Source organism: Mobula hypostoma, chromosome 6, assembly GCF_963921235.1.
Source record: "Mobula hypostoma chromosome 6, sMobHyp1.1, whole genome shotgun sequence".
In the NCBI taxonomy this organism is placed as follows: Eukaryota; Metazoa; Chordata; class Chondrichthyes; order Myliobatiformes; family Myliobatidae; genus Mobula; species Mobula hypostoma.
In genome coordinates this window covers 45,669,687-45,683,352 of record NC_086102.1, presented here as the reverse complement: position 1 = coordinate 45,683,352, position 13,666 = coordinate 45,669,687, and the positions used below count along the sequence as shown (strand labels likewise).

At 43.6% G+C, this 13,666-nt stretch overlaps 1 protein-coding gene across 2 annotated transcripts in view; it reads left to right on the top strand.

The window, feature by feature from the left end:
* Positions 1-13,666, top strand: part of LOC134348003 (solute carrier family 22 member 15-like) — an 86,389-nt gene that overhangs the window by 44,214 nt on the left and 28,509 nt on the right. For both annotated transcript variants that reach the window (XM_063050735.1, XM_063050736.1), the window contains exon 8: positions 439-524. In XM_063050735.1, coding sequence (XP_062906805.1) covers positions 439-524 — 86 coding nt within the window. The remainder of the gene's footprint in view (positions 1-438; positions 525-13,666) is intronic.

Here is a 13,666-nt window from a genome sequence, read left to right as displayed (position 1 = left end):
TATTATGGAATACTTATGTTTTTGCATCTCTGTAAGTTATATCATTATGTTATTAATTACAGTTAGTCGTTGATAATGTGGCATTATAAAATTGCGCATCATTAAAATTAAATGGGCCTGATGTCATTTTATGAACTGCCAAATTATCTGGTGGCATTTGTAGTTAGTGATATGATCTGCATTCATGTGGCACAGTCCTATTAAACAATAATTCTTGTATTTTGAGACACTAATAGTCCAGTTAATATAACAGTGATATTGACTTTAAAATCCCCTTGTCATCCAATACTAGGGGACCAGAAGAGATTTTTATGTATTTATCTGCAAAGGCCCACCAATTAGAAAATTTAGAAAAGGTAGTAGTGATATTCAAAACAGAGTGTAGAACTGGACAAAGGTAATTGAACTGTTCTTTTTTGTCATTTATTATTCCATTAGGTCAGGTCGCAGACGAACACTAGCAGGATTCCTGTTTGTGGGAGGTACAGCTTGCCTTATCGTCACGTTGCTTCCAGAGAATAAAGGCAAGATAACTAATAAATTATCATTTGATTGAAGGTCACTGCAATCAAATCTCCTTTATAATTTACTTTTGTACCTCTGAGTGATTTACCCTTCTACGAGAGTTATTCATTTTTTTGTTATTATGCCTCAGATGTTTCTTGTATATCCACACAGCTAGTACGCTAATGGTTAATGTTTCAAGTTCATTGTTACAGAGTGGAAATGGGTAACTGGGGCTACCTAGCAAGGAGGGTGCTGTAGTTGGCATGAACCCGAATGGTTCAGTTCACCACGGCATCCTCCCTGCTAGCCCCAGCACCTGTGTTTGGCCCATAAACCTTTAAGCTCTTCCTCTCCATGTATCTTTCTAGATGCCTCTTAAATGCTGTAATTGTATCTGCCTCGATCACATCCTCTGGCCGTGCATCCCAGATGTTCACTACCCTCTGTGTAAAGAAGCTACCTCTTGGGTCTCTTTTAAATCAATCTCCTCTTATCTTGTATCGGTTGCCTCTAGTTATAGGTTTGCCAACCCTGGGGAAAAGACTGACTGTCCACAATGTTAAATAGTATATCCCTTTATTCTTTCTACCAAAGCGCATGACCACACACTTCCTAACATTGTATTTCATCTGTCACTTCATCGCCCATTCTCCCAATTTGCACAGATCCTTATGCAGGCTCCCTGTTTCAATACTACCTGCCTCTCAACCTAATTTGTATTGTCCACAAACTTAGCTACAAAGCCGTCATTCTGTCATCCAAATCACTGACATATGAAAAGAAGTAATCCCAATACCAATCCCTGCAGAAAACCACTAGTCACTGGCAGCCAACCAGTAAACAGCCCCACCTTTATTCCCATTGTTTGCCTCCTGCCAGCCAACCAATCTTCTATCCATGCTAGTATCTTTCCTGTAATACCATTGGCTCGTAGCTTGTTAAGCAGCCTCATGTGTGGCACCTTGTCAAATGTCTTCTGAAAATCCAAGTGCACGACATCAACTGATTCTCCTTTGTATATCCTGCTTGTTACTACTTCAAAGAATTCCGACAGATTCGTCAGGCAAGATTTTCCCTTAAGGAAACCATGCTGACTTTGGCCTATTTTATCATGCACCTTCAAGTACCCCAAAACTTCATCCTTAATAATGGACTCCAACATCAGACTAACTGGCCTATAATTTCCTTTCTTCTGCCTCCTTCCTTAGCGTGCAGTGACATTTGCAATTTTCTAGTCCTCCGGAACCATTCAAGAATCTAGTGATTTGTGGAAGATCATTACTAATGCCTCCACCATCTCCAGCTACCTCTTTCAGAACCCAGGGGTGTAATCAGACTGGTTCAGGTGAATTATCTACCTTCAGATTTTTCAGCTTCTCAAGCACCTTCTTTTTAATAATAGCAACTACACATTTCTGTCCCCTGACACTCAAATTTCTGGCATAGTGCTTACAAGGATTACCACTTAGTAATAATGATCAGTTGGGCACAGAGGATCTGTATTTGCTGACAAGTACCTTTTATTGGCTCAGTTCACAAGCACGTGAATTTGCACAACTAAGTACCAGTGTGCGCACCTGTGAGTTTTCCCTAACCCTCCATGACCTGTCGAGGAAGTGAAAGGGTAATACCTGGGAAAAGCTCCTACACTGACCAGGTGTTTCTCATAGCCCCGATGTGATCTCCATGTATCCGTTGTGGGTTCCTCCACATCTGCAACAGTTGGCCTCTGGAGAGTTGCTACTGCCTGTGCTCCCAAATTCCTACATTCTTATTCCTTCTCTTATCAGATCAATCTATTTTAGTTTTGTTGGCTCAAGGTCATCTGACTGACCTGTGTCAGTTCTCATTGGATGTAGCCCAGGGCTACAAGCAATATTATTTCATGGCCTTTGCCTTCAACTTTGTGCCTTCGGTCACTTTTGTTCGATTCAACTGGCTCAAATTAGTTTAACTGGGTTACCCAGATACTGGGTTCACTTGACAAGATTACTTCTGCAAATTTGTCATTTCGCACAATAACCTGTTTTTTAAATTTGAGAATGGCCTCGGGTATAGCGGAACATTCGCAGAAACTCTTTGTGTCCATGTTCAATTGTTCTGATTAAGTTACCCCAGAGAAAGAATCACTTCATCAAAGAGTTCACCAGGTGGCCCCTTCTACTCCTTCTCAGTGTAGTTTTTTCTGGCCTACATCTTCAAAGAAATTCAAACTCAAAATTAATATGTCAAAAGTTCTGAGCAACATCTTTAGTGTTCTATAAAAAGAAAGCAGTCTCATTAGTAAAGGTGACTTTTAGGATTAGAAACTCAGAAAACCTACAACACAATACAGCCCCTTCTACCCACAATGCTGTGCCGAACATGTCCTTGCCGTAGAAATTACCTAGGGTTACCCATAGCCCTCTATTTTTCTAAACTCCATGTACCTATCCAGGAGTCTCTTAAGAGACCCTATCATATCTGCCTCCACCACCATCACCGGCAGCCCATTCCACGCACTCACCACTCTCTGCGTTTAAAAAAAAAAAACTTGCCCCTGACATCTCCTCTGTACCTGCTTCCAAGCACCTTAAAACTGTGTCCTCTCATGCTAGCCATTTCAGCCATGGGGAAAAAACCTCTGACTATCCACACGATCAATGCCTCTCATCATCTTATACACCTCAGGTCACCTCTCATCCTCTGCCGCTCCAAGGAGAAAAGGCCGTTCACTCAACGTATTCTCATAAGGCCTGCTCTCCAATCCAGGCAACATCCTTGTAAATCTCCTCTGCATCTTTGCTATGATTTCCACATCCTTCCTATAGTGAGGCGACCAGAACTGAGCACAGTACTCCAAGTGGGGTCTGACCAGGATCCTATATACAACTACGACTACTATGACGATTCAGGCCTAGGGTGCTGGCGTCAGGCACAATGACGGACTCTCTACTGCTCCCTCTCTCTCATCAGTGTGTTCAGTTTATCTGCATTAGCCATGCCGCTGTCTTCTAGGAGCGTGTTGACCATAGTCTTGGGAGGGCGCCCAGGGTTCATCCTCCCATGCTTGGGCTCCCATATGATGACTAGGCTGGCAGGTAGCTCAGGGTGGCATAGATAGTGCCCCGCTAGTTGCAGTCTTCTCACCTCGATTTTACTGGTGAGCATCGGTAGGTCCTCATAGAGCTCAACGTTCGTCATGTGCTGTTGCCAACTCACGTCAAGAGCCATCCGGAGCATTCGTGTATAGCAACCATCAAGAGACTTTCGCATAGTCTTGGTGAGTGTCCACGTCTCGCATCCGTATGTGAGAATGGACTCTACGACTGCTATGAAAATCCTCTTTTTAAGCCCTCTGGTCAGGTTCGACTTCCAGATTTCTTTCATGTCGTTCATAGCCCTCCACGCCAGCGTCTTCCGTATCTTTAGGTCCTTCTCCGAACTCATTATTCTTGACCCGAGGTACTTGTAGTCAAAGACTTTCTTAATGGTATTATTCTTTACGGTCCTGAGAGTACCTTCGTCGCAGTTAAATGCCATGTACTCTGTCTTTTTAGCGTTTAGGTGAAGTCCAACTTCATTGCACTCAATTTCCACTTTTGTCAGTAGCTGCTGTGCTTCCTCCGTCTGGTCAGAGAGCAGGACTATGTCATCTGCAAAATCAAGATCTGTGAGCGTAACTGGTCTGACCCTTTTGGTTCGCCCTGGTTTTATGGTAAGACCAAGCTTGTCATGATCTTTGGTAGCTTGACGCAAAGCATAATCAAGGACGATTATAAAGATGTAGAGTGCCAGAGTGTCTCCTTGCAGCACACCAGCTAGGAGCTCGAATACTGCTGTTTCTCTGTCTGGTGATACAACTTTCGCTATGGTTTTGGTATAGCTGGACTCTATTGCTCTCAGTAGATGGTCTGGCACTCCGTAAGCTTTCAGGATCTTTAGCATTTTACCTCGGTGAATGGAGTCAAAATCTTTGCTAAAATCAATGTAAGTAAGCACGGCTGCTAGGTTGTTTTTCTTGACTTCCTCGATGATTCTACGGAGAGCAAGTATTTGCATTACTGTTGTGCGCTTCTGCCAAAAACCGTTCTGATTGAATCTTAGCATAGGATCAATGGCGGTGCGAATCCTATTCAAGGTCATCCCATTGTAAAGCTTTGCTAAGATGCAGGTCAAGCTGATACCGCGGTAGTTATCTGTCTTTGTGAGGGCAGACTGGGGCACTGGGATAATGTTTGAGAATGACCACTGTTCTGGTTTGTCACCTTTCATCAGTGCCGTATTACATATGTCCAGCAAGATGTCATCCAGGTCGCAGTTCTTCAGGACATCTGGTGGTATCCCATCTGGTCCTGCCCTGTTTGAGTGCATATTTGGCCTTCTTCAGTTCCTCAATGGTGAACGGGCCGTTATCGATGTCGACTTGCATTAATATCGTGGGTATGTCCTCTTCTTCTTCTGTGATCATTGGAGGACTTCCCAGCAGGTTCCTAAAGTGGGTAAACCATGTCTGGGCATGGTCCTCTGCTGTTTTACCACTTATTTGACCTGATGGGGACTTCTTCCATCTACTGATCTCATTGACTAGGCCCCATGCTTCTCCATGCTGCTTGTCTTCATTAGCAGCCTCTACCTCTCTAATCCTCTCAGCTAGTTCCTCTTCCTTCAGTCGGTCATAGGTGGCAAAGAGATTCTGTCTTGAACTTGTCTCTTAGCTCTTCTGTTTCGCTCCTTCTAAGTTCGGCATGACAAGCGTTGACCACACTGTTTGCTACGATGACGTCAGGATGTTTCAAGATCTGGCTGTTCTTGATTCGCTTCACGGTAGGCAAACTCTTTGTTGCATCTGTGTGTGCGTCTATTAGCTGTTGATAGCGGTCGATGATAGTCTCTTCCTCCCACTTTTCCAGTGGGCCGAAGCGATTTCTCACCTCCACTGTGTACTGAGCTTGAAGAACAGGTTGTGAGGGAAATGCCTTCCAGTCTACATTCTCCTTGGGACCTGTGGCTTTGGGTTGCCGCAGGCTCAGTCTCACTTGCATTGACACTACTCTGTGGTCAGAACTGACCGAGTTGAAGATGCCGTAGGCTTCTGTATTGATCACACAATTACACCATTTTGTTCTTACGAGGATGTAATCGAGCTGTTTCCTGTAGATGGAGGCTCTGTTTTCATATGTCCACAGTTTACCAGCTCGCTTCTTGAATTGTGTGTTGGCGACAATGAGACTGTGTTCCTGGATGAAATCAACTAGATATTGTCCATTTCTGTTGGTAAGGTATGAGTATGGAACATCTTCCAGTCCGACCTGGGCATTAAAATCGCCGAGCACAGCCAGGAAGTTATGTGCCGGTATTGAAGTGATAGCTTTGTGAAGTTTACTGTAGAAGGCCTCCAACTCCTTCTCCTCGCTGCAGTTGTGCGGGGAGTAACAGATGATGACAGAGGTCGCCGGGTTTCCGTCGAATTCCACAGTAAGAATTCTGTCACTGACTGAAACTACGCCCCTCAGTGCCTTCTTCGCCTTGTGGCTCAACATCAGCCCTATTCCACCTTGTGCTGACATCATCGTTGGCTCTCTTTTCTGTTTCTAGCAGTTTGTTCCATTTTGAGCAAAAAAAGGTCCAATGACTCACACAAAATGCTGGTGGAACACAGCAGGCCAGGCAGCATCTGGTTGAGACCCTTCGTCAGGACTAACGGAAAAAAGAGATAGTAAGAGATTTGAAAGTGGGAGGGGGAGGGAGAGACACGAAATGATAAGAGAATAGAGGAGGGGGAGGGATGAAGCCAAGAGCTGGGAAGATGATTGGCAAAAGGGATACAAGGCTGGAGAAGGGGGAGTACGGATTGGCATGGACATGGAGCCCAATGACTCATCGCGTTATATCTGAATTTCTGTAAAATCAGGGTGCGTTAAATTGGGGTTTCACTGTACTTTGAATCCTGTAGAAGACAGGTCTTGTTTATAGGCTAATCCAAACTCTTGGTCTTAGTCCTGATACATACTGTCCCACAAGTACTTCTGTTTCTGGAAAAAACCTTGAATATCTCTTCCCTTAATCTATGAGTTTCAAGGCACTGTATCATCAACTATAAGTACAATATCTCCTTGCATCTTATACTTGACCATTTCTGATGTCGCTGTAGCTAAGGTTCCTTGACCCACTGTTTCCAAAACAAGTTTGACACATATTAGTCTTGCTTCCATCTATGACAAGCATAAACGTCTTCCTTTTGGAACACTCTTAGTTGTCGGGGTGGTGAGGTGTTCAGAAGCAACTGATGGTTGGGTGTTACCACTCCTAAATCATTGGGGTTGGATGATCCTTTAGTAATCAGACAACCATTCTTAATAGCCTGTACTTCACAAAGAACTGTGTGAAGATCTTCTTCGTCAAGATTTTGCACCTTCATGGCAGAAATTGACCTTTGCTGACATTATTAATCTCTCCCATGCTCTTCCATGATGTGAGCCAGCCGGGTGGGGTTAAAAATCCACTTCATTTCTTTCTGAAGAGGTACATCATTGATCTGTGAATGATTCCACTTCTCAGTGGCTTCACCCAACTCATGCTCAGCTCCAACAAAGTTATCAGAGCGCAATTCACGAGTGTCCTCGTCTTGCTATAAAGCGTTGAAGTGCATTAACAAAGGAATCTGTCTAAAGAAGATGACACTTCAGTATCAATGTCTCATATGGCTAGACAGGTAAATTATAAATCCATACTCCTTCACTGTACTCCTTCTGCTCTTCACCTCAAAAGTTCCAAAGCAGTTCAATCCTACACATGTTAATGGAGATTCGTCTGCAGAGACCCCGTCCAGAGATAGATCTGCCTTTTTGTTGTGTCCTGGAACTGCGTGTAACCATCGACAAACAACACATTTGGATAGGGTTCTTATAGCTATACGAGCACTGGGAATCCAATATTTTTGGTGCAACCTGGATAATGAGGTCGGAGATATAAAGATCCTTTGCCAGTATAACAATATGCTTAGACACTTCTGGCATAATCGCCCTATGAAGCCATCCACCAATTCTCAAGATACCATCTCAAGAGCTGGACTAAGCTTGAAAATATGACTATTCCTTTTCTCACTTACTCTTTTTGCAGGCTAGAGAATTCATCTGGAATTCTCTGGCAAAAACCAACGATCTCCAATTCAGCCTTTCTGAGCTCCTACACTGAGAGACAATCTCGGCTGATCTGACCTTTGGTCTCCATCTCCCTCTGCCTCTCTTTCAACCCCCCCCCTTCAACCCCCACTCCCCCCTTCTCGCGCACACCCCCTTCTCGCGCACACCCCCTTCTCGCGCACACCCCCTTCTCGCGCACACCCCCTTCTCGCACACACCCCCTTTCTCTCGCACACCCCCTTTCTCTCGCACACCCCCTTTCTCTCGCACACTCCCCTTTCTCTCGCGCACACACCCTTTCTCACACACACACACCCTTTCTCACACACACCCCCCTTTCACACACCTCCTTAAATCTAAGAATCCAGGCCACTATCTTCTTCAAACCCGTCCAAGATGAGAAATTATGGATAATGTGTGTTACTGTATCCAACTCCTCTTCAATCTGCATAGCACTCATTAAGGCAATCTCCTTGAATTCTGGATCATCCGGCAGAAGTTCTTCACAACAATCAGGATTCACAGGCCATTCACTTTCAGGTTGAAGAAGATATTGTTATTCTTCAGTAAAGCCTTCATCTTCAGTGCTCTAGAGGCTACATCTGCTGGGTTGCTTGAAGTACTTACATACTTACATTGAGATACTTGTGAAAACTTAAGAATTTTTGAAACTCTCTTGGCAATGAAGTTTGGAACCTAGAAGTTTCATTCTTATATACTTCAGCACAGAAGTGCTATCAGTCCAAAAGACTGAATCCTGAAACTGCATATGCAACTCCTTCATCCACAAGGTGTCTATATGGCTTGTCATCATAGCAGCAGTGAGCTCCATATGAGGGATGGAAACAAACTTCAATGGTGCTACCCTAGATTTTTCCATGATAAAACCACTGCACCTGCAAACGTGTGTCGTGCAACAATAGGTAGGTCACTACTCCATAGCTATCTTCATTCTCATCTGTAAAACTGTGCAATTATAGCTTCACCAAAGTCCACGGGTTTCAAACATCTAGCTTTCTTGAAGTCTTCCAATTGGCGAAGTTTTTCCAGCCAAATTGTCCACTCATGAGCATCTGATGTTGATATACGGTATGTAGTATGATCCCAACCAACTCCTTTTTTGTCTAGATCTTGTAGGATTTTCTTAACAGATAACACTACTGGACTCAAGATTTCTAATTCCATCTGAAAGGTCATAGATGGAATTAACTGTGGAGAGGAGCTCTCTTCTGGTAAGCGGTCAATTTTGAATGGTGATCTTAAACTTGTAAGTATCAAACTGAATGCTTCATTGCATACTCAGTACTCTCTCCACCAAAGGAATATCTTCACCCAAATCCTTTATATCTTTCGCTCTTTGTTCTTCTGGTAATACAGATAGCACACTAAGTCTGTTGCTTATCTGCTTTGTGAGTCAAAAATCGCCTTTAGCGCAAATAGATACAAGGCATAATAAAGAGACACAACTTTTTCCTCAGAGGATACTAACTCCAGGCAGTCATCAGCGTAGAAGCAATGCAAAACCTTATCTGCTATATGGTTGCTGAATTGTTCTTCATTGACTTCTGTGCACCCCCAAGTGCAAAATTGGCACGACTCAGTGATGAAGTTGATCCAAAGAGATATACCACTATATCTTGGCTGAGGTCATCGGGCCACCAAAAAAATCTGAGTAGGTCTGCACCTTAACCTGATGAAACATTGATCAATATCTGCCATAATCATGACTAGTTCTTTCCTGAACCTTGTTACGTCTTGAGCTAGTAAGATCTTGTCCCTGTAAGAGATGAACATTAAGTGATATTCACTGGAAGGTCACTCCTCAAGTCAAATGCAACATGGGGTTTCCTTTTTTCTGGAGTGGATAACTCCGTGATGTGGAATATACCAGACATTCCCTTCACTGCATTCCAGATCCTCTGCTGGCACTCTTCTGGGGTAACCTTTGGAGACGACATTCTTCATAAAAGCTGTGTAGTCAGTGTGAAATGACAAATCCTCCTTGAACCTCTTCCTAAGATTCAGAGCATGCTGTTCCTGTTATTAGACATGCTAGCATCCTTCTTTCTCAGAGACAAACTAACCTGGCAGTGACCGTCCACCAGTTTTGCAGACCTTGCTACCAGCTCCAAGAACCTGTGATCTTCTCTTGACAAACTAGTTTGTTCCTCCTGACCACATTCAGGGAAATTTGTCTTGAATTACTGCTGTCAAAGCTCATCCAAGTTCAAATCTGAAATCCTGCTAACTGTCTGCTGGCTGAGTGTATTTCCTTCCGCCAGCATGGTCCCCTTTCAGTGGCCCAGTAACAGTCCAACCCACGATTGTTCTGATTGTATCGGCTCCATCATTAACACTGTGAGTCACATGCAATGCTTTATCTCTATCAGCAGCTCAATTTCATGCTTCGGGTGAGACCATTCCTGAAGATGCCTATGATGTGCACAGGCATACTTTCCTGCATATAGCTGCTAGGCAGTTCACAGTATACACTATCTGAGTCCTGACATGACATAGCTATACGTAACCTTCTCTTGAACCATAGTGCGTAAGAGAATGCATGTTCTTTTTCCTGTTGGGCTGAGTTTGTTCATGAGGCTCACTATACAGAACACTGGTGTACATCCTTGATCTAGAAAAGCATAAGCAACTACTGTCTTATTACTCTTCTTAGATATCACCTGCACTGGAATTATGGCAAGTTTACAATTATGACCACCAGCCCATAAAGGCCATTACATACCAGGGCATTACATGCTATTGTGTTTGATTCTTTCATGGCTTGTTTCGACTCTGCACCTTTTTCATCAGGGTGAATATGAAGTGTGCCAGGATACTTTCCACTCCATACCACGTGTGAAAGACTCTTCCTGCAGTCCTTGCTGATGTGTCCTATACAAACAACCAAACACATTTTTCCCTCCCCTTCCCCCCGCTTTCCGCAGGGATCGCTCCCTACACGACTCCCTTGTCCATTCGTAACCCCCCATCCCTCCTCACCGATCTCCCTCCTGGCACTTATCCTTGTAAGCGAAACAAGTGCTACACATGCCCTTACACTTCCTCCCTCACTACCATTCAGGGCCCCAGACAGTCCTTCCAGGTGAGGCGACACTTCACCTGTGAGTCGACTGGGGTGATATACTGCGTCCAGTGCTCCCGATGTGGCCTTCTATACATTGGCGAGACCCGACGCAGACTGGGAGACCGTTTTGCTGAACACCTATGTTCTGTCCGCCAGAGAAAGCAGGATCTCCCAGTGGCCACACATTTTAATTCCACATCCCATTCCCATTCTGATATGTCTATCCACGGCCTCCTCTACTGTAAAGATGACGCCACACTCAGGTTGGAGGAACAACACCTTATATTCCGTCTGGGTAACCTCCAACCTGATGGCATGAACATTGACTTCTCAAACTTCCGCTAATGCCCCACCTCCCCCTCGTACCCCATCCGTTATTTATTTATATACACACATTCTTTTTCTCTCTCTCCTTTTTCTCCCTCTGTCCCTCTGACTATACCCCTTGCCCATCCTCTGGGCTTTTTCTCCTCCTCTCCCTTTTCTTTCTCCCTAGGCCTCCTGTCCCATGATCCTCTCGTATCCCTTTTGCCAATCACCTGTCCAGCTCTTGGCTCCATCCCTCCCCCTCCTGTCTTCTATCATTTCGGATCTCCCCCTCCCCCTCCCACTTTCAAATCTCTTACCAGCTCTTCCTTCAGTTAGTCCTGACGAAGGGTCTCGGCCCAAAACGTCGACTGTACCTCTTCCTAGAGATGCTGCCGGGTCTGCTGCGTTCACCAACAACTTTTATGTGTGTTGCAAAGCATATACCATTTTCTTTTAGGAAAGCAACCTTCTCACTAGGAACCTGTCTCCGGCTGAGGGCACAAATCCAAAGGTTAGACAAACCCCTTTGTCTGGTGAGATCATTTCCTTTTCAATAGTCATGGGCTCAGTTTTAGCTTTACTTTTCAGAGCAGTCACAGTAGTGGCAAAGCTGCTGCTTTGATCTTTAGAGTGAATTTGTGACTTAGTTTTGTTTACACTTTTGCTTATTACTGGTGATGTAGCATCCGGTATATTCCCAAACACCAGGTGTGCAGCTATCTTTGCTTGCCTTTCTATAAAATCAACAATGTCAGTGAAAGTAGTCTCACAATTGTGCCTTTCCTGCAGTTTACTCTGCCATTCTCCATTTATCCCAAAGCAATTTCATTATAACAATCAATATATTAGCAGGCATGTCCAGCTCACACATGTACTGCACTTCTTCCATGGCATTGCAACAGCCTCTAAGCAAAAGACTGTAGTCTTGAAGACCTTTCACATGTTCAGATTTGATGTGGAGTGAAAAATAGTCATAGTCATACTTTATTGATCCTGAGGGAAATTGGTTAGAAAGAGCCTTTTCCATGTAGGCAACTGAGGTTTCCCGCTCATCACCAAAATTTTCCTGCAGTAAAGCTTTGACCCTGAGATATCCTTGCTGTGGGTTGGCTTGCAATGGTTGCCATAATCGTTGGTCTTGCCTTCAGTGCTATTCTTGAAAGCCCTCATAAGTGAATGATATTGCAATGGATCGCTATCAAAAACTTGAATCTCTTTTAAACAGAGATGCAATGCGTTGCTGTTACACCACAAAGGTTGTTATTTCCTTTTGCAACTTTATGGCCTCCAGAGCAGCATTTAGATGTCTTATGATCTGAAACATGAGTGTTACCATACAGTAAATGTTCTCAGAAACACCTTGTGCTATTGGATATGACATAGGTTCAGAGTGCCTTCTTAGTGCAGGCTGAGAGTGAATACCCCGAACCACCCCTTGGAGTCCCAACTTGTGGCTCAAAGACATTTGAGGAACAGATGTATCCACATTGACACAGAATAGGTTAGATTTTTTTCTGTGTCATGTCAACATAGGAACTCGCACCACAGAGCTGCTCCTTTAGTATCCAGACCATTTGAAGCACCTCCACTTTAGCTATCTTAACTGCAATTTCCTCCTGCGACTGAAGCTGCTCCTTCTTTCTCTCTTGTTCTTCTAGTGCATGTTTGTCCTTCAATATTTGTTGCCTTGTGCATAACTCATTCAAATCAGTCTCCATTCCAATGCATGCCAAGGAGGTATCAGATGCACAGGAAGCTTGGCTAACATTAGAACCTGCTGCACACACATTAGACAGACTGTCATCTGCGTGTACATCATCCTGTAAATCATCAGCTTTATATGTAGTCAAAGCGTGCCCTGGAATTTGATAAATATTTTATTTGCTTCAGCAACTTGACATTCAACATTGCATGTTAGTTTCAGCCATTGTTCAGCCTCTGTGATTATATTAATAAGAGTCTCAATATTTTCAAAGCTTTCAATTTATTTACCTTGCACTGAAATAAGAATTAAAAACAACAGCATTTTATGTTGCTTAGCAACAGCTTCACACAGATTTTTCAAGTTTTCCAAATGAGACTGTACTTGCAGGACATTTTCCTTTTCTCGTGTAAAATTCCTAATTAACGTTGTTAAGTCATTAATTTTAACAATTTTATTATATTCCTTTCAAACACTGTCAGTTTTTCTCACTAAAGTTTTCTCAGTAAGTATAATTTCTATTGTAGTCCTGACTTCAAGGTCATTGCTTTTAGCTTCACTTGTGTTGTTTCCATGTGTGCAAACCAGAAACAATGTTCAAGTCAAATGTCAGCAATCAAAATATTTCAGCCTTTCAGTAGAATCAAGTGCTGAACTCTTAGGCAAACACCATACCACAGAGCATACAGGCAATGATGACCATTCCAAACTGTGTCCCAATCCCAAACACATAGCAAAAGTCAACAAAAGGTCATTACTTGATGGAAGCTGCTCTTGGACTATCAAAGCTGACACGTCCGAATGTTGACGTTCATTTGGTATAACTGTTGAAAGTGTTTTGTTTACAAAATGCAGCGGCTATTTGAACAAGCCAACACCGCTTAGAAACTCAGCACGAAGGTGGAGGGAGGGATTAATCCTGGCTGATGCATAGAATCC